A 20,397-nucleotide genomic window follows, 5' to 3' on the forward strand; every position below is an offset into this window, starting at 1 on the left:
GTTAAGTAATTTTATGTAAAAGTTTATCCTAAGGCAAAAGCCCAATACGTCAATCCAGCATTGGGCATTAAATCAAGTTGTGGCTGGGTCATTGGTTTCCATGGGAGTCTTCGCTGTCATAATAGGTGTCCGTTCAACTCTTATTGATGTAATTTGCCCTTTTTAATTGAACTTTATCTTTTAGTTTTTTCTTTTTTGGAATACGTAATAATACTAACTAAACAATTGGTTATGAGAACCAGGTAAAAACTAAATATTATCATAAATATTTTGATATTTTATTTGTATTTGATATATTTTTTATAAAATATTATAACATAATATATTATAATATATATTTGAGTTTGTTGCTATAGAGAGTTAAGTTTGCAAAGAGGGTATCGCTATAATAAATGTCAGTGCCATTATAGGTAGAATGCCATTATAGAGAAGTAAAATATAGTATGAAAAAATAGCTTTCGGAAAAATTAGGCTGCTACAGTAAAATATCATTATAATGAGGTGATGTTATAGAGAATTATGAACGTATCACCTTTAGAAAATCTTAAACATAACAATTTCCCTATATGTCTGCTAGACTTAGAATATTGTATTAAAAGCCTATTTCTAGGTGCATATATCTATTTATCAACATAGACATTGTTATTGGTTATGGGCTTTGAACTCGGGTCTGAGGTGAAGTTAGAGCCCATCAAAAGAGTGGATCTTCTTTGGGATCCAGGTTAAGCAAACACGTTAAATGAGAGCAGTTACCTACTGAAGAGATTATGCAAATTATGTTGAAGCTTTGTCTAAGTTTATATTCTCTAATCTTCCCTTCAATGGTCTGTTATCTTATCTCTTTCTAGTTACCTTCTTCTTTTCTGTTACTCATAATTTTTTTATTAGTGTTTGTTTATTGTCACTTTACTGCTCGAATTCGTATTGTATTCAGATTTGAAAGTATAATATATATATATTAGAGTGTGATGTGAAATTGAGGTTGTTAATTCGCCCCTCTTAAAATGGGTAAAATCACATAAAGAAGGCAAATGTTGAAGCAAATTCGCAGATAGAGCTAATTTGGGTTTAACGGCCAAGGCACATTTGAATTACTTTGTTACGGTCTAGACCATGACATATATTATCTGCTTTGGTCCAATATGCATACTGGTTTGTCCGTTCATTTATCCAAATACCCCTTTTATACAAAATACTAAAAATCACACAAATACACAACTTATGTTTTTAATATTATGAAAAATCTCAACTTTCTAAACATATTACAAAAATTTTAACATATACACAGAATGCTATGTATATATTGGCTATGTTATGTATATTAATAGGGAGAGAGAGTAAAATAATTAAAAAAGTGGAATAGAGTGTAATTATTTTCAAAAGGGTTGGTATTTATGTTATTTATACAAAAATAGCCCTCGGAAAAATTACCCTTGGGTCTAATGTCTATTCATATATTGCTTAAACAGTTAAACCTTGCTGCAAAACATTAGACTTTTATTTAAAATTTGCATTTCTTAAAAATATAATGTCGTGATCTTACGTTTTCTCAGAAGAATATATTTCAATTTCCTCAAATGTAATCTTTAATTAGACATTATCTTTAATTATACAATAATTGTACTTTTATTTTTACACATTTATACAACAATTATATAATTTTTATACACTTTATATATATTTTTAATATATATTTTATACATATACATATTTGAGAACTATACAATTTCTATACATCTATCTTACATAGATACATATTCTATATAGCAATTATATCATTTTTATATAATTTTATTTAATTATTATTTCTAAACAATGAAAAAAACAGAATATTTTTTCAGTTAATAAAAATTTACAACCAAAAAAAAAACTAAAATATTTTTAAAAGGACCGAATAACCCAAGTTAAGCCATTTATTTTAAAGTGCTGTAGAGTGTCCTTTTCTCAAAAATTAATGGGATTTATCTCTTGGGCAAGGCCATCAATTGTGCCCAAAAGCGCTCGCGTGCCACGTGAACATATGCTATGTGTTTTTATAAAGCTATTCGCATTCCTCTTTTATTTCGATCATGTGAAGGTGACACAAGAAAGTTTAGGTCATTGGAACATTTATCATCATGCACGGCGCGCGACATATTAGGAAGTTAAATCTAACAGATATTTTAGTTTGAAAATATGAAGGTCGTCGTCCTAAGCATAATAATTAAGTAGTAAAAACTACTAAGCATAATTTAAACACATTTAGTCTAAACACAAAGTTTTCTAGTACTGGAATATAAAAAGGTTATGAAATCATTTACAGTATCAAGTTACTCCCTCGTTTTTAAAAACGAATGACCTACTTGGGAATAATTGGTAAAGAAAAACTTTTGTAAAATTATTTTGCCAAATACCCACTTAATTTCTTTATGATTTATTTTTTAGATTTAGGGTGTAAGAAGTGAAAAAAGTGGGGCCCACACGTAGGCCAAGGGACCAATTCATCATTTATATAACTTTACAAATTTAATATAATACACCTAACCCCCTCCACTTATTCCAATATCCAAAAAAAAAAACCCCTCTCTCTCTCTCCTCTTCAATTCCCAACTCCTGCTTTCAAACAACTTCTCCCAAAAATGTCATTTTCGTACGTTCTTCGTCTGCAGCTGCTAAGGGGGCGTTGTTGCTTCGTAAGGTTAGTTAAAATTGAGTTTCGATCATTTCTAGATCCATTTAAATGGTTTTTTTTTTGCTAATCGATTGGTAGTGATGTAAGATTTTTTTTTTTTTTTTTTTGAATTTGGTGTTTTGATTTAATCGTGTTTTTTTAGCAACGAGTGTTGAATGGTGGTATAATTGTTGTTTGAAGAGTTATTTTGGCATTTTAATTTGAACAGCGTCCTGTTTCTGTCCGTAGACCCGCGGTCTATTCGTAGACCCGTGGTCTATGAAATGAGAATGCCCTAGATATATTTCAATTTTCAGACGTATGAAATTCTTTTAAAACATGATTGCTGAAATAGTGAAAATTGAAATATTAATAGCTAATTAGTTTGATTAGGTGCACTAGTTTGATTTTTAGCAATTGTTGTGTTTTGATATTTTGCATGTTCGATTTTGGTTCAATTATTGTATGTTTGTGTAGTGAACTGTTTAATGGTGGGGTGTTTGTTAATTTTTTTTTTTTTTGGGGGGGGGGGGGTGTTTCATTTGATCATTGAATTATTTCTGTTGATAGACTTGTGGTTTATGAACTGAAAATGGGAGATTTGTTCTTTAGGTGTAGACTGTGTTGAAAATGGGTAGAAAAAATATTATTCCTAAACAGAAAGACGATACCGCTGGTAGTAATAGAAAAAGAAGAGCTGCGGCATTTGAAGAAGTGTTAAAAAGAAAGAAAATTGAAGAATCGGTGTCCGAATCAGATTCGGAGTTAAAGGAGATAAGCAACTACGTCGATTCTAGTGAAGATGTTGCTAAACGATGTGTCAGTGGTGACAGTGAAGAGTGCGAGAGAAGTGGGGGTAATAGTGATGATGGGGATAATGATTCGTTGTTCGTGCCATATCTTTCAAGGTGCATTTTCGTGGAACGGTATGACCTTCAAACGATAATTGACGAGGTCGGATCTTTTCCGGCAAAGATATCGGCCAGATCAAGAATGGCTGCTTATCGTGAATTTAAGCAAATTCTTGTCGACCAATAATTGAAGAAAAGATTCAAGCGGTCCTGTTTTGGACACCTGAGAAACTTGTCGGAACATCTCAAGTTCAATGGGCAGTTGATCTATTATTTGTTGTTGCGACGCGTTAAGAACGATAAGATGTATCATGAGATGTGGTTCTGCGTTAACAAGAAGCCTGCCTGTTTTGGATTGAAAGAGTTTTGTTTGAACACGGGGCTGAACTGCCAATCATACCCCAGTGAATAAAAAATGAAGAAGGTGTTAGCAAAGGGGGACAATTTTTGTTTTAAGGTGACAAAAAACAAAAACATCACGGCAACCAACTTGTTACACCTGATCAGAGGGAATAAACTGAACGAGGACCAGAAGTTCAAGTGTTGTCTACTGTGGTTTTTGCACACCATGTTGCTTGCAAAAGATTCGACAAAGGTTGTCGACACAAAACTGATTCGAATAGTCGACTCTTTGAGTTTCTTCGAGAAGTATCCGTGGGGGAAAGAGACATTTCAACTGACCATGGACTATCTGAAGAAGAAAAGTGACTTGACGAAGCAGAAGGAAGTATTTGATGAGAAGTAGAAGGCATCCTATGCTCTATTCGGATTTTCCCGGGCATTCATGGTATCTACCATAAACCCTTTAGTGAGTTTATAATATATTATCATTTTATTTATACTATGTCATAGACTCATAGTTATTTTTTTTACTGCTGTACTGCTTATAGATTTGGATCTATGAGGCCTTTCCTCATCTTGGAGAATTTTCTGGAAAATCAATGGATGAGCCCTTACCCATCCCCCGCATCCTCAAATGACACACTTCAAAAAGCGACAAGATAATCGAAGGCGACCCATTCAAGTATAAAGGAAAAGTTATCGAATGTTATGTAATTGTTAATTGATATTTGATAGAGCGTGCACCTGTACATTATCCCTACTGTTATTGAGAAGAAGATGGATTACATGATTACGTTTGAGCCATACACGGACGCGGTGAAGAATAACGTCCTCGATGGCTTGAAGAAAGAGTTAGAAGGGGTGACTTTCCTCACTTTAAATGAAGACAGTGATGATGACGGGGATTTGAGTAGTAACCCCGTTGGAGTACGCGTTGGTGATGATGATTCTCCGAGCACCTCTAAAGATGCAGCGGGAATCTCATCCCCCGGGGATTTTCATAAGCATGTGGCTGCGCTCGTGGAAGCAGTCTTGGATATTGCTACCTATATCAAAGAGAAAAGAATGAAGAAAAAGGAAAATGATGAGCGACAACATGAGCGAGGTAACTTCATTCATTAATTGATGTTGTTAATGAATATTCAGCTTTAAATATCTGTAACACTTTGTAATATTATGAAATAGTGCATGTGCATAAATCGGAGAGGAATGAAGAAAGAGAAAAAAAGAGCAAAATGGATGAGTTAGCCGCTGTTGTGGCAGAAGAGGAAAAAAAAAAAAGAAAAGAAGGATGGTGAAGAAGATAAGAGCCAAGAAGAAGGTGAAAAAGTAGTAGCAGCAGCAGAAGAAGAAGAAGCGGCAACAGATAAACAAGGAGGCACGCAAAAAGAAAAAACTGTTGAAGAAGAAGCTGACAAAGCTGACAAAGAAGAAGTTGAGCAAGAAGCAGCAGGTGAACGAAAAGAAGAAGCTGAGGAAGAAATAGCTACTGAGGAAGAAACAACAGATGCAGGGAAGTAAGAAAAGAAGGTATGGAAGAAAAGGAAACTGAAGAAACAGCAGCTGATGCACATGCTGAAAAGGAAGGAGAAGAAGGTGAGAATGAAGAAGCAACTGCAATTGTTGAGAAAAATAAGTTGAAGCTGTCCAAACAGATATGGTCATGGACATTGTTGATGAAATCAACAGTAACACTTGTGTTGATGAGGAACTTAGGGAAAGAGACATTTAAATGCTAAGATGTTTGATTTGTTGTTAAATGATGAGTTGTTAGGATATGATAATTTTTTTTTATTTCACAAATATGAAGTTTTAAGGATCTGGTGGTAGGATATGACAATTATTCTTTTATTTTATTAAACTTGTTATGATTCTGAGCTGAATCTGTTTCTATCAAACTAATTTGTGGCATGGAATTTGAATATGTAGGGTGTGGTCATAGTTGGTACATTGTATGCTTGATATCATAGAATGCATACTTAATATTCCATATACCGAATGCACAGTCTATCATTACCCTGCTGGTCGAATTTAAGTTGACGTGTTGTTAAATCGACTATGGTTCTATCAAAAATAGTATTTAACATTATACAAAAGTAGAACTATTATTATTTATTCAGTATCACTACATCCATGTTACACTTTTCCAAAGAATGAATACTAGCATTATAGCACATAACATCATTTTTAGGACATTTTCTCTTTCTTCGGCCAAAACCAATTTTTGTTTTCGTTGATCCCTCTTTATTTGGGTGTCATGTAGCAATAGTTTAAAGTGATCCCTCTGTTCTTCGGCTTCTTTGAACAAAGTCATGAGAAAATTTTTATTTTCTTCGCATTGTTGGAGCCTTTGTAGTAGATTAAATATTTCCAAGCCTTGAAAATTTGATGTCTCGAGTCCCGGAATAAACGTTGATGGACTGGATGGAGGTGATAGCTCATCAAGCCATTTGAAAAACGAGCATGCGCCATTATCCTAGGAAAAAAAATAATTACATAACCATTAACTTAACTTTAATAAAAAAACACGCACACCTCACCTTTGCAATTGCACAATTATAAAATTTGCGACTTGAATTTGAATCCGTGCGTGACATCCTCAAGACAGCCGCATTCCCACAATGACAAATTAGAGTATTTTTAGAATTGGATGATTGAGATGCTTGCGACATTGTAGAATTTTTAAAAACAAAATAAAATTGATGAAATAAAATAAGGAGGGATGCACACCTTATATATGAAGTAAAAACAAAGTATTCACACTAATGGCTTACAAAAGTAGCCGTTTTTTACCGTTGGAAAAGTATTTTTTCTCTTTTGAACTGGTGGTGACACTAAATAGACTGTCGTAGATCATGACCTATGTCAGCCATCGATTTGTATGGTTTACCATAGACTTACACCTTTATTAGTGCATCGACTGATATCCTGATTATGCGTAGACTACCGTGATCTTTGTACACATCTATAGACCATCACGTGGAGGTAGTTAAAAAATGAATAATTAAATTAAAAAAAATTTAAATAGATAATAGTAACATGTTTTAGGGCTGGTGGAAAAAAATAATTAAATATAGTATGATTTAAATGGATAATCACATGTTTTGGGGCCGGTGAAAGAAAATAATTACATTAAAAATGATTTAAACAGATGATCTTGGACTGGTGATGACACTTAATAGACCGTCGTAGATCATGAACTATGTCATCCATCGATCAGTATAGTCTATCGTAGACTTACTCGTTTATTATCACATCGACTGATATCATGATTAGGCGTATACCACGATGATCTATGTACAAGGTTATAGACCATCACTTGGATATAATTAAAAAATAATTAAATAAATTATCAATAAATGTGGTGTGGATTTCTACACATGTGAAGGAGTGTAAACAAGTCACATAATCATATTAGAGCTTAGACAAATTAGGGAGGGTGAATTAAGAAGTGTGTGGATGGGTAGTGGTTGAATGTTCAATATCGTAAGAGTAATGTTTAAACAAAGCATAAGTATGTATATAGGATATGTATTGTATTTGATGCTTATACATTACACATATTTCTTTCATCACCATCTCTAAATCAAAAGAGTGTGTGCAATTGAAAGTGGTAAAACATTTATCATCCTCAATACATAGTTGTGCTTTGAGAAACATTACTCTTACGATATTGAGCATTCAACCACTACCCATCCACACACTTCTTAATTCACCCTCCCTAATTTGTCTAAGCTCTAATATGATTATGTGACTTGTTTACACTCCTTAACATGTGTAGAAATTCACACCACATTTATTCATAATGTATTTAATCATTTTTTAACTACATTCAAGTGATGGTCTATAACTGTGTACATAGATCACCATGGTCTACGCATAATAATGAAATCAGTCGATGCAATAATAAACGTGAAAGTCTACGATATACCAGACTGATCGATGGAGGACATAGTGCATGATATACGATGGTCTATTAAGTGTCACCACCAGTCCAACATCATCTATTTAAATCCTTTTTAATTAAATTATTTCCACCAACCACAAAACATGTGATTGTCCATTTAAATCATATTATATTTAATTATTTTCTTCCACCAGCCCAAAATACATGTTACTATTATTTTTTTTAATTTAATAATTGTCTTTCATAATTCCCAAAACGTGTGATTATCTATTTAAATCATTTTTAATTTAATTATTTTCTTCCACCAGCCACATAACATGTGATAATTTGTTTAAATCTTTTAAAATTAAATTATTTTTTGAAAATCTGTTATTATTTGTTTTAATTTACTCGATGATCTACCGATTCATGTAGTCTACGATCGACTAATATGTACAGTCAACGAAATACTTTGTATAAAATCTAAACATTAGATTCTACTCTTCAGAAAATTAGTCGAGCCACAATGCTGTAACTTGAAAAGGCAGACATATTTGATTCGAGTTTTCAAACAAGGGATCAGAACAAAGATGACAAACACACAATGTTAAAAGAAACTGAAACATAGTTGTATTAAAATTGTTCATTGCATTACATAATAAAATTTACATCAAAAAGGGAAAAATGAAAGAAGATTTCTTCTAACAAGATTCTACAAAGAAAGCTTCTTCAGCAATGAACAAATAAAAAAAACTTAAAAACACATACTAAAATAAAACATTTAAACTAAATTATGGGGATGGTGGGGGGGGGGGGGGAGGTGGCCAGGGCCTCCCATTTCGAGCCTTTCCAGAATTGCCCCCAAGAAACGAGCAATTCAACGGAGCTCCCACTCCAGGTAGATGCGGTCTTGACCCAGCCCGTAGAAAAGCCGGTCTAAATCATTCCTTAGGAGGAGGAGGTCGTAGTGCCTCGGAGGAACACGTCTGATAGGGCGCAGGGGTATCCTTCTTGGAGGCATTTTTTTGATTTGCGTGAAGAAGAAAAGACGATTTCTGATATTTTCGGTTTAGAGAAAACTGAAGGGTTGCGTAGAAAGAGGGCCTGTACTTATAGACCTGTAGATTGCGTCTATTCATATATCCACCCAATGGTAGGTCGACCTGTATGACAAGAGAAAACGTTTCGTATGCGTATACCAGCTATTTTTTCTCGTGAAGAGACGTTTTGTGCAGCTTTTTAATAAATAGGAACAGGAAAAAAGAAAAATAATGATTCATTGCATCGATTGGAGAGATAATATAATCAATACATAATATTTTATAAACCATATATTATATATACTGTAGACTATAGATAGTCTATCGTAGACAAAGCTTTAGGTCGATAATAACTGAACATTAAAATCTATAGAAATGAACATTCATCCCCCAAAACAGTAGCTTTACAACTGAAGCTAAAAAAAAGCCTATTTATGATTTGATGCCCATTCTACACGTGGTTCTTTTGTGTCCGGATTTCTTGCATATTGAGCACCTATTCCTCCTTTTGGACTTGAATGTCTCACCGACGCCCTTAGTGCGTTTGACTTTATTCCTTCTGAGTTTGGGATCGTACCGGGATGGAGAAATTTTGGTGTCTACCAATTCCTGTGGCACAGTCTATTCAGCCTCCGGAGGGACCACGTAATTGCTTTCGAGTATGCGAGGAGGTAACTTTGAGCTTTATAAATTGGCGAAGAGTAGTCGTAGATGAAGTTACCATAATCTTCGCCATCGCCGTACTTTGCTCGCAAAGCTGCCATCGCGTGTTCGCACGACATTTTCACCAAGTCAAATTTCCGACAAGAACAACTCCTCTCCAAGAGATTGACCTTGGCAGTAACGTCATTGCCGAACACCGTATACTCGTCGAGAACCCCGTTTGGATTACCCATATACAAGGAATCGCTCGCACTCTTATTATCCTTTAGGATCCTTTCTGCAGAAGGCACAAATATGTTCTCTTTACCACCGACAAATGCATGCCGCTCCCTAAACTTTTCACTAAATATTTTAGCAATTGAATTAAATATGTAGGACACGGGGTACTCCCGTTCATCCATTAAAATTGAGTTGAGCGACTCGGCAATATTTGTGTCATCACATCGTACCTATTGCCCAGAAAGTGTGCTCTTCTCCATTTTTCAAAACCAAGCACATTTTCAAGGACATGAGCTGCCTCAGGGCATTTACTCTTCAATTCCACAAAATTATCGCTAAACTCATCAAAGGAATAAGCCTTTGCCACGGCATAGAATAGATAAAGATGTTCTCCGCAGTGTTGATTTATGCGAAGATTTTCAGCGAGGTGCCTCATGCAAAGTCCGTGATGTGCACGACTGTATACACGAGAGAAAACATTGGCGATGCTAATGTGCCTGTCGGAGATGACACATAGATCTGGTTCATCTTCTATGATAGACTTCAGCTTCTGGAAGAAGAAGGTCCAAGAAGCATCGTTCTCTTTATTGATGACACAAAAGGCAATTGGAAATATATGATTTTCAGTGTCCTGTGCAACGGCGCTCAGCAGAACGTCCCCGTACTTGCCATACAAATGTGTGCCATCGACGGCATATCCTTGTATACAAGTTACGAATGCTAAGAAGTAGTAAACGAACGATCTATCCATCTGGTTTACCATGATAGAGTAAGAAGACCCAGGATTCAATAACTCCAATATGCGGGAAAAAGCCAGCAAGTAAGCATATCCGTGCTCCGGTGTCCCGCGAATGATGTTCTTCGCAATTACACTTCCTTTCCAACACATCCAATAGCTTGCGTTGTAACGCAACTCCTTAAATACAATTCTTTGAATTTCTCTTATGCTTGGACCCTTACCATCTCGAAAATGATTTACGCATACTGAAGCAATCAATTCGGATGAGACTTTTTCGTGCCTGCGGGTGGCATTTTCAATGCCGCACGTGTGCATCCCGACATACTTGTATATGCAAAATCTGTCCGAGGTGTCGTACTTTTTTGCCCGCAACAGCCACCCACAACTACGAGATAAGCATTGCGCCTTCATCAATTTCGTGCAGCTCTTCTCCATATAATAATCAAAAGACTGCCTCGCCACTGCTGAGTTTAGTTGCATTTTCAGCTCTTTTTTATCGGTGAATGTTTGACCACAACAGAAATTGGTTCCGTCGGTGAAGGAGTGTCCTGCTTATGATTCCGTTTCATGGTCTTCTTTATCATCTTGCAAGTCCGATGAAAAGTCTTCCATGTGCATAGAATAATCTTCCATATTAATTGTATCATCGACATCGTTCTCGTAATCTTTCAAATCGTCGTTGATCAAATCATCGCCGACTGCCGGGCGCCGCGGTGGGGTGCTGATAAATTCAACGATCCTTCAAAGGACCTGTCAACCACATTTATCCTCAAAATTGGCCTAAAGCCATCTGCATCAGCATCCATTATGTACGCCAGCACACGTACATCGCTATTTATGATCGTAGGATTCACCTTTTCCCTCGAATGAATTACATAACTAATCACCACGTCGCTCGGCGCGCAATCTAGATCCCCGCTCTGCATTACGCTTGCAACAAATTTGTCGTACGAACTGTTGCAGCGAACAGGAATGGGAATTGTCACCTTGGTAAATGATCTCCATTTTCAACATTTCGAAGTCTCCACCCATTCTCCCATGAAATCACCAGAAACCAGAACAAATTATGCAATAGACATCCTAGAATTAAGTTTCAGTCGATGGTAGATTATGCTTATGATCTATGTCGTTTTGTATGCACGGTCGATGACTGCGCAGATTTTCGTACAAATACTTGAAATTGCAAATATTGCTTGTAATCAATGATTGTTGGGTTTATGGAATAAAGAAATAAACTTGGAGTCGCCTGAGCTGCTGTAATGCACTTTCTAAAGTGGTTTTGAGTAATGTGAATGATTTAAAGCTTTTTAACAATGGTGGAAAGTATGTTTGAGAAGATAGGAAACAAATGGGGTAACAATGGATACAATGGACAAGCTTATGATGTTTGTGGACTAATTTACAACTGATCGCCGGAAAATAACGCCGGAAAAGTGGCCGGAATCGGAGCTTTTTGGTGGGAAAAATAACCACTTTCTATTTTTAGCTTTTGGAATTATTTTTTTAAATATTTTTGGAAACCTAGATATTATTTTTATATATATAATGGTGGATGATGGAGTGGGTTGAAGCGTATTATTAGAAACTTGTGGGTGAATTTATTAAGTTGAAAGTATTGGGTTAAAGTGAATTATTATAAAGGTTGAGGCTGAAATTGTTAAGTTAGAAAAGTTGGTGGTGAGGTGGAATTAAGTGGGTATTTGGCAAAGGATTTAAAACTTGTGAGTATTTGACAAAATAGTTTGGATAAAGAGTCTTTTTGGCATAAAGGCCTGACCCACTTTCCTTTTTAGTTTGTTTAAAAAGGAATGACTCCTTTCCTTTTTGGGTAATACCTTAATTTCTACTTTCCACATGACATATTTAGGACCACAAGATTAAAGGACATTTTTGTACACTTGACGCAACTTTAATTTAAGGCCACAAGATTCAAAAGTCTTCTTTATTTTTTTAAACTTTGTGCCAAGTCAAAGTAGGTCATTCTTTTTTAAATAGAGGGAGTAATAAGAAAGCCCACGTTTGTAGTAAAAGCATATAGAACTTAACTGAGGAAGCAGCACACAGCTTGGCTTTACAGTTTCCACCTGCCCGGTGTGTTTAAGTCGACAAGATTAAAAGACACGTTGGTATGTTTGACATATCTTTAATTTAAGGTAACAAGATTAAAAAGTCGATTTATTTTCTTAAATTTCATGCCAAGTAAAAAAAAGTCAATCAATTTGAAACAGAGGGAGTATTTACAGACCAAACTAGATTACAATAGAGAATGCAGTATTCTAGTTTAACCCTTCTACTTAGATTTCTCCTTAGAAGAATGTGCTTCAATATATATAAGAGTAGTTGATTATTTGGTTGTCAATGATTATAGACGAACAACATAGATTAGACCAACACACCCTTTACCTTTAACTGTATAGTCGTGGATTCGAGTCACCAAGGAAATAAAAAGAATTAGAACTCCTGGGAAAGGGTAAAGAAAAGGTGAACTTATACTAATAACATAGATTTGATGACCCATTAACGAAATTGTCAGTTCGTGAATGAAGGCACAATGTATAGGTAGGGAGATATTGTAAGAAAAGGTTCTAATGACAGAAAGGAAAGACCCAAACAGCTCAGAGTGGCGGAACTACTAAGAACGAAAGGTGGTTAGCTAAACGCCCTTCATCCGAGGATTATTCTTTGTGTATATAGAAAAAATTATACTGTATATATAGGTAAAAAGCTACTTTCTAGCTAGACATACATATTAAATTTTGAACGCTCGCGATGAAATTTCCGACTTCGTCATTGCAAATATCAAAAAGAAGAAGAAGAAAAGGAAAACAACTAATTAGTGGGGGCCGGGAATTGAAATTCGTAATACTATAATAGTTTTAACGACATTAATCAAACATAGAGTACTAGAAGCAGATATTGGGAGTTTCAGAAAGCTTAGTTATTAGCATTAATAAGCAAACACTTTTTCAACAGAATCCTTTCCATCAGTACCACGTACGAACTAGAAACTAAGCAGCCTGAAACAGTTAGAATGTCTTCTTCAAAGACATAATAAAACATACATGCATGCATGTTGAAATTACTTAAACCCTAGAGAAACTTCTTCAAAGACAACATAGAACAGGAACCCTAATCCTTTTAGATAAAACTAATTAACATTAATTAGACATAAAATAAGACAAGACAATTCATTGCAACAGAAGGAGGTCATTGCTTCACTTCCTTAATCATCAGTAAGGAGATACACCAATGTTTGCTGGACCAAGAAATCCTTCCTTCATCAGAACATCCTCCCCTTCCTACACATTTCGCAATCGGAAAAATAATATCAAAACCAATAAAACTATATAGTACTATTTAAATCTATTTAATAACGTTGTAAAGAATTTTGATACCAACCGTATATATATTTTAGCATGTTGCAGCAGATTGAATGCAATAACTCTTAGGTTACTAATCCATTTAATTATAAACATATGTTACTTGCGGTTATCATTTACGTGAGCTAATAATATATAATAATAAGTTCTTTTACACTGTCAGTTTATTGAAGGTAAAGCCTCCTTACAATAAAGAATGCACGTTAGCACATTTTAGAATAGTTAGTTCTCCATGTATAAATACAAATGAGAAACGGTGCTTTATTTAATTACTTCATCCATTTTAACTTTGTTTTTTCTTATTTTTACTTTATACAAAGTTTAAAAAAGTAAAGAATATCATCAAATTTTATGATATTAAATTAAAAAAATGCACAATATATCAAAATATTTCTTTAATCTTATTGTGTTAAAGATGTCATATAAAAAGATCCAAAAAAAAATAAGACAAATAAATTAAACGAAAGCTAGTAGTATATATTAGCTCATTCTAGGGCTTTGATGAAAGGGTACCTGTTGACATGCGTTGGGTTTCTTCACGGGTTGATCAGGCATAAGTCCGAAATGAATGTGTGGGAAATGGGCCCACTGAGAACAACAAGACAAACAAACAAAACACAAAATTCAATGATGTTTGTAAAAACCAACACATGAATTAATGAATGTATCAAACCCTAGTCAAACAAAACCCTAGTTAAAAGGAATTCAAAAAAAAAAGTAACTATATATATAATGCCTAAATACATAGAATCTTTTATTTTTGTGAATATTAAACTATGTTGAAGAATAAATATAGTAGTATTATTTTGGAATATTATTGATCTTACATTCTTTGCAGCAGCACTGAAGGCCTCCCTGTGACTTATATCGGGATTTCCAGCCTTGATACGTTGGATCTCGTCCCTGCATTGTTTTTTTCAATGTCATTTCGTATATTAATATGCTTCTTTAACTTGAATATTTAAATCTTTTTTTTTTCATTAAATATGAAAAAAATGTTAAAAGAAAAGATGTAGCTAGAGTTTGACTATACATTTAGTTTTTCAAACTTGAAATAGACATAAGTTTTTTAAGTTATATTCGGCTATGCGATTTACTTCAAATTTTATTTTAAAGCTTTGCCAGCAAAAGTGAAATTTCACCAAAAACTTGTCTATGCCTTTGTGTATAACTTTTAAAAAACTAATCAAATTTCATGAACAAATATTTTTTTTTTGTTTGAAAAAAGTCTACGGTGAAACGGTAGCGAAAAACATACTTGATGAATCGATTGTAAGCAGATGGGACTCTCTGTCTCTTCTCCGGAGCTGGAAAATTAGTAGTGTAAAGACATGCAGACAAACAAAACAGGATGTTAAAAAATTACTTGGCTGACTTTCTGTATAATACCAGTAAGTAGAAGTAACCCCCGCCCCCCCCTTTATCCACCCCGGGACCAAAAGAGAATACTACTTTTTTGGCTACGTCTATCACATCATTTCATGATAATTACCTAATCATCTATCTATCTGTGTATCCTTTTCTCTATCTTTTCATGTAGATTCTGTGGTGGTTCGAAATCCATCTAGTTTTCCGGGGGACACTTCTCTTTTTCTTCCAAACCCACAAAGAATGAGAGAGAAAAATGTACTCTCTCTATTGCATAATTTGACTTGAAAAAAAAAGAAAAAAAGAACTTGTAATCTTAAATATAATTAAAATAAAAGTAAACCTTAGAAAATATTTGAGCCTACAACACCTAAAGCAATTCTTTGATACTGTATTAGAAGTTTACCGCATATTAAGCGGATTCAACGATATGATTATATATACAACCTACATCTTATATGTACCTACAAGTACCTCGTGCCAAGAAGATGGCATATGAAAATATAATTTTTCGTTGAATGAGAAGAGGTTTAATTGAATCTCTTAAATTAAGAATGTTACATACTTCCACCATTCTCCCTGTTGAAGTTGTTTGACCATCTTATTTAAAGCTTAAATCGTTACAAGAAGAATATTTTTTGTTCATTTAACTATGTCTTTTACACCTCCCTGCCCAATTACCCCTGGAGAAGCAAAGTTCATCTACCAACATCATGGTAGGTAGGCACATATATATGGTTCACTTGTAATACAGAAAACTGTTGATGAACAATGCAAAAACTTTTAAGCTGCAATTTTTAAACTTGGCTCTATGGGAAAGTACTTATATTTGGAAAATTTTGTAGAAGGAAGGCAGGCAAGAAAAAAATGGCAAATGAGCCTTACCCAAAAAATTATTCATATGGACAAAGAAAAGTTTAGACATTGTTGAAGAAAAAAACAGAAAACAATGCCTACTCTTTCTTCATTTGCTAAAAAAACCGCTATTCACTAGAAAGGCTTGAGCTGGATAGTTTGTTTTAAAGGTACAGTACTCCATATGTTGAAATTAAAATTTGGTACTGTTAAAAACTGTGTTAATAGTAAACGTATTTTTGTCATATAATTTTTAAAACTTAATTAATCTTACGTCTGTTGGCGACTGGTGGCTTTGGAAGTTCATCAACTCCTCGAACTGGCATGAGTGATTCATTCGGGTTAATTGGTTGATTCATCAGCAAAGTTGGTGGATTATTCCGAATCTCATCCTGAAAAAGTGTAAAATTGGAACAACACAGAGAAGATTAGGGCGATACAAACAAGTTGAGAAAAATAAAATGTGTAGTGCTATATTATATTAGACGCTAGATTAATTACAAGGAGAAATGTAAAGAGGATTTTACATACCAGAAGATTCTGAGGAGAAAAGAAAGAATGGGGGAGATGAAGCTGATTAGCAGCAGTGGGGAGAATAATGTTAACAGACAGAAGGTTGGTGCAGTGACCACATCTGACTGTCACATTCTTGAAGAAACTCGAGCAAGGAACACTCACCTGTACCACAATTTTTTTTTTTTTAAAATATCAAATGCACAATATTTTAGCTAAAAGGGTTTAGCCAACAAAACTTTAACATATCAAGCAACAAACTAGTTCATGATATGTATAGTATAGCAAGTACAGCAAATTAAGCTAAAAGGAGCACTTGCTTTAAGAAGAAATGCCAAGGAAGAGATCGAGGGGAAAACAACATACTAGCAATTAATTAAGGGGGTGAAAAAAGGGTTTCAACCTTGATGTCAAGAGTAAGAAATATAAAGCATGTGAGGCAAAGTTAGGAATAAATTATATTGTGAAAAGGGTAGGGACAAGAGGGAAGAAAGTGATATGATACCGCGAGAACAGTGTCACAAAAGTTGCATTGAACATAACAGAGTTGTTCCCCAGAAGGAGGAGAGAGGTGATGGTGGTGGAGGTGGTGGTCCGGAGCAAAAGCAGCAGATGAAGATGACATTTTGAGTGAGTGAAATAATGTGAGAGATATGATGATAAGATTCCTAATTCCTGATTTGAGACTTCCTTCTCTCTTCTTGATTTGATTGATTGATGATTGACTGATCAAGCCTCCTCTGAGTTTTATATTGGATAGGGTTCGGCTCCTTCCTTCCTAATTCTCTGCTTTTTACTTTTTTTTTTTTCTTCTTTTTCTGAGTTATCAAGTCAAGTGTGTGTAATAGAGGAGAGAGAGACATACACACACAAACCGACCTAATGTAACAGGGTATAGGAAATAGGAGCACTTGATGGATCACCAAATTCTTTACTTTTTGGACTCATTTCTTTATTTACATTATTTCCGATATGCCATGTTGAAGTGCGTGACCATTTATAGTAAAATCTACTCCTAGCAAGTGGAAAAATCAAAATCAGACATCTGGAATGTTACGGTCTGCTCTCAATGTGCTTTGGCGCTCGTCACAATGTGCACCCGGAAGGGGTTGCACTAAGTGTCAACAATGATGTAGGCGTCGTGTATTGACATCGGCCATCACAAGAAGCATCTGGCAGAAGGGAAATGCGGGAGATAATGACATCTAAAATGTTGTATAGCATGTCCTAAGAGTGTCGAAGGAGTTTATCTAGGACATGGGGTGAGCCCAAGGGTCCAACCTACATGTAACGATTGTGTGCATCTCATGAGTGTCAGCATGTCACGACCCAATTTATGACGCCTACTATAACCCACCAGTAGGCAAGCCAAACCCGTAGTCCGAAAATGGCTAGTAACGGACTACTCAAATAGATAAGAAAAGGAATGCGAAAAAAGATGCAAAAATAGATCAAATACATAATTGTAACGCCCCGCATTGTCAATGCATTAGCTCGTGGTAATATGCTCTTAGAGTTAAATGACTAGAATGATGTCAAAGAGACTTAGTCTCATTTTTGACTTCCAAAGTGAGTAAAGTTTAAACCACATATAATTTCCCTAATTTCAACTTTTTATCATGTGGGAAATTGAATGAGCTTTTCGTCGATATAAGATTCGCCCAAATCCGATACCCGGGCAAGAAGTTATGGCTAATTTAAGTCCTAGTCGCAAAACACCGTCATTTTGATGCTTGACGCGTCGCAGAGGGGGTTTATTTAACAATTGTCAAATTTCAGTAGCCTAGCGCGATTGTGGCGCGTCGTGCTGAAGCTCCAGGTCCCAACCAGTGGGACAACGTGATGGCTCCGCGTCGCGGTGACCCTAAGAATCCCATTCGTCAATTTCCAGTGAGCCACCGCGATTGTGGGGCGTCGCGGTGGCCCATAAAATCGGGCTCCCAGTTATATTATTATTCCGTCTTATTAAGGGTACATTAGGTATTTTTCACCCCCCTTATCAGCTTAAACACGAGATTTAATCCCAAAGACACCAGAATACATTCACAATCATCCAAATTACTCAAGAACACTCTCTAGGGTTTTAAACTAAAAACCCAAATAACTCAAGATTCAACCGTGAATTTTCAAAACTAATTGAAGATTTGGAATCCCCAAACCGTAGGCTTCAAGAATCATTTGTCAAATTCCTAAATTGAGGTACGTGGAGTTTTCCTAAAAATCTCGTGGGCATAGAACATGTTTTAGAAGTGTCAATGACATTGTTTTGGTCTTTAGACCTTTCCCCAAATAGATTTGAAATTCTACATATATGTATGCATGTGTTTAAGGATGAATATGCAATTGAGAGCATGAATTATAATGAATCCCTCTCTTGTTATGATTTTCCCATCTTTCATATGATATGAATTGTTTTGAAATGCATCTTGAAAAGCATGGTATGAAATATCTTGATTATTGCTATGACTTGAATATGATTTTTGAATTCAAAAAAGAGGGTTGTTTGTATTGATAAATATTGAATATGAATATCTAAGGGAAATAGTTGCATGGTTTGACAAAGATTTCAGAACCACCACATTGTTATTGAAAGAATGATAATCTTTGCATAGTTTTGACTTGTGCTTTCGGAACATGAAATCTCTTATACTATTTGCATGTTTGGGTGGTTTGAATTGAGTTTTGATGAAAGAATCATGCATGATGCATTATGGCTCATAAATAGGACTTACAAGTCTTGGTGTGACGACACCAACTCAAATAATGCCATGTTAATTCAGAACAAAATAGAATACATGTTTGAAATCAGATTTTTAGATTTTTGAAACTAGAATGGTGCATGTTTCAAAATAGACTAAAATTGGGCATAAAGAGAGCTTAGGTAGTTCCCCGAAGAAGGCACGGGTTCAGACAACTCATTGTCAAAAGCCGTGATTAGCCGATCCGGGTATATTATTATACACTACTAGCCTAGTGCCCTGTGGCGTATCAGACTCAGACGCTCCAACCCTTGAGGCACACTTGGGTTGGGGGCTTCCCCGCCGAGTCAATGGTGGATTCCATATAGCCCGTAGAATATCAGACTTGTAGGGGAGTGCCACCTAACTCAGAAGTGATACAAAGATCAGAGGCTGCATTGACAGAAAAGTTTTATGATTATCAAATATGCCCATGTGTTTTGGGAATTTATACCGTATGTGATGTTTTATGACTAGCTCTCAACTATTTTATTTATACTAAAAGCTTTATTTTGGATTGCTATACATAGGGGTGTTCATGGATCGATTTGGGTCGGTTCTTGATCAAAACCATAACCAAACCAACTTAGTTGGTTTTTAAATTTCTAAAATCAAATCAAACCAAACAAAAAAATAACCATCGGTTTAGTTCGGTTTGGTTCGGTTTTTTCGGTTTATAACTTTAGCTAATGGTAAAATCTGAAAATTTAAGAAAACAATTCCAATCTAACATATGAGATATTAACCGAGTGTTGTATCTCAACCTTGAAACTAAAATGTCGACTGAGTGTTATACTTCGGCAAAGCTATAAACAACAACATATGAACGCTTCTAAAAAAATATTTTAAAACTACATTTAACAGAATGATATGATAAACTCCCCATAAGGTGAACACATAAACTTCTTGTTTAACAAGGTTCAAAAAGAAAGTTAAAATTAGTGATTGTCTATAGTCTAATGAATCTCAGCTATAAATTTCAATATACAACAAGTTATTATTTTCACAATTAGTATCATTTGCCATTCAAAGTGCGAAATTCATTTAGAATCTCATAAGGTACTATCAACTGGATGAAGATATGACTTAATCTATTACGACTAAAGTTAAATCATGATTAAAACATAAAACGTAACAAATATTTATATCGGTT

General features: G+C 35.0%; 1 protein-coding gene across 1 annotated transcript; it reads right to left on the reverse strand.

Moving 5' to 3' along the window:
* Window positions 1-13,306: 13,306 nt before the first annotated feature.
* LOC107845662 (axial regulator YABBY 1) lies at window positions 13,307-17,716 on the reverse strand. The gene is made up of 7 exons (XM_016690094.2): window positions 17,012-17,716; window positions 16,525-16,671; window positions 16,268-16,385; window positions 15,029-15,077; window positions 14,598-14,673; window positions 14,284-14,358; window positions 13,307-13,689 (listed from the first exon to the last, which is right to left on the reverse strand). Exons 1-7 carry the CDS (start codon window positions 17,129-17,131, stop codon window positions 13,621-13,623), a joined length of 654 nt encoding a protein of 217 aa, XP_016545580.1. The 5' UTR covers window positions 17,132-17,716; the 3' UTR covers window positions 13,307-13,620.
* Between the last annotated feature and the right edge of the window lie 2,681 nt (window positions 17,717-20,397).

This window comes from Capsicum annuum, chromosome 8 (assembly GCF_002878395.1).
Source record: "Capsicum annuum cultivar UCD-10X-F1 chromosome 8, UCD10Xv1.1, whole genome shotgun sequence".
Lineage (NCBI taxonomy): Eukaryota > Viridiplantae > Streptophyta > Magnoliopsida > Solanales > Solanaceae > Capsicum > Capsicum annuum.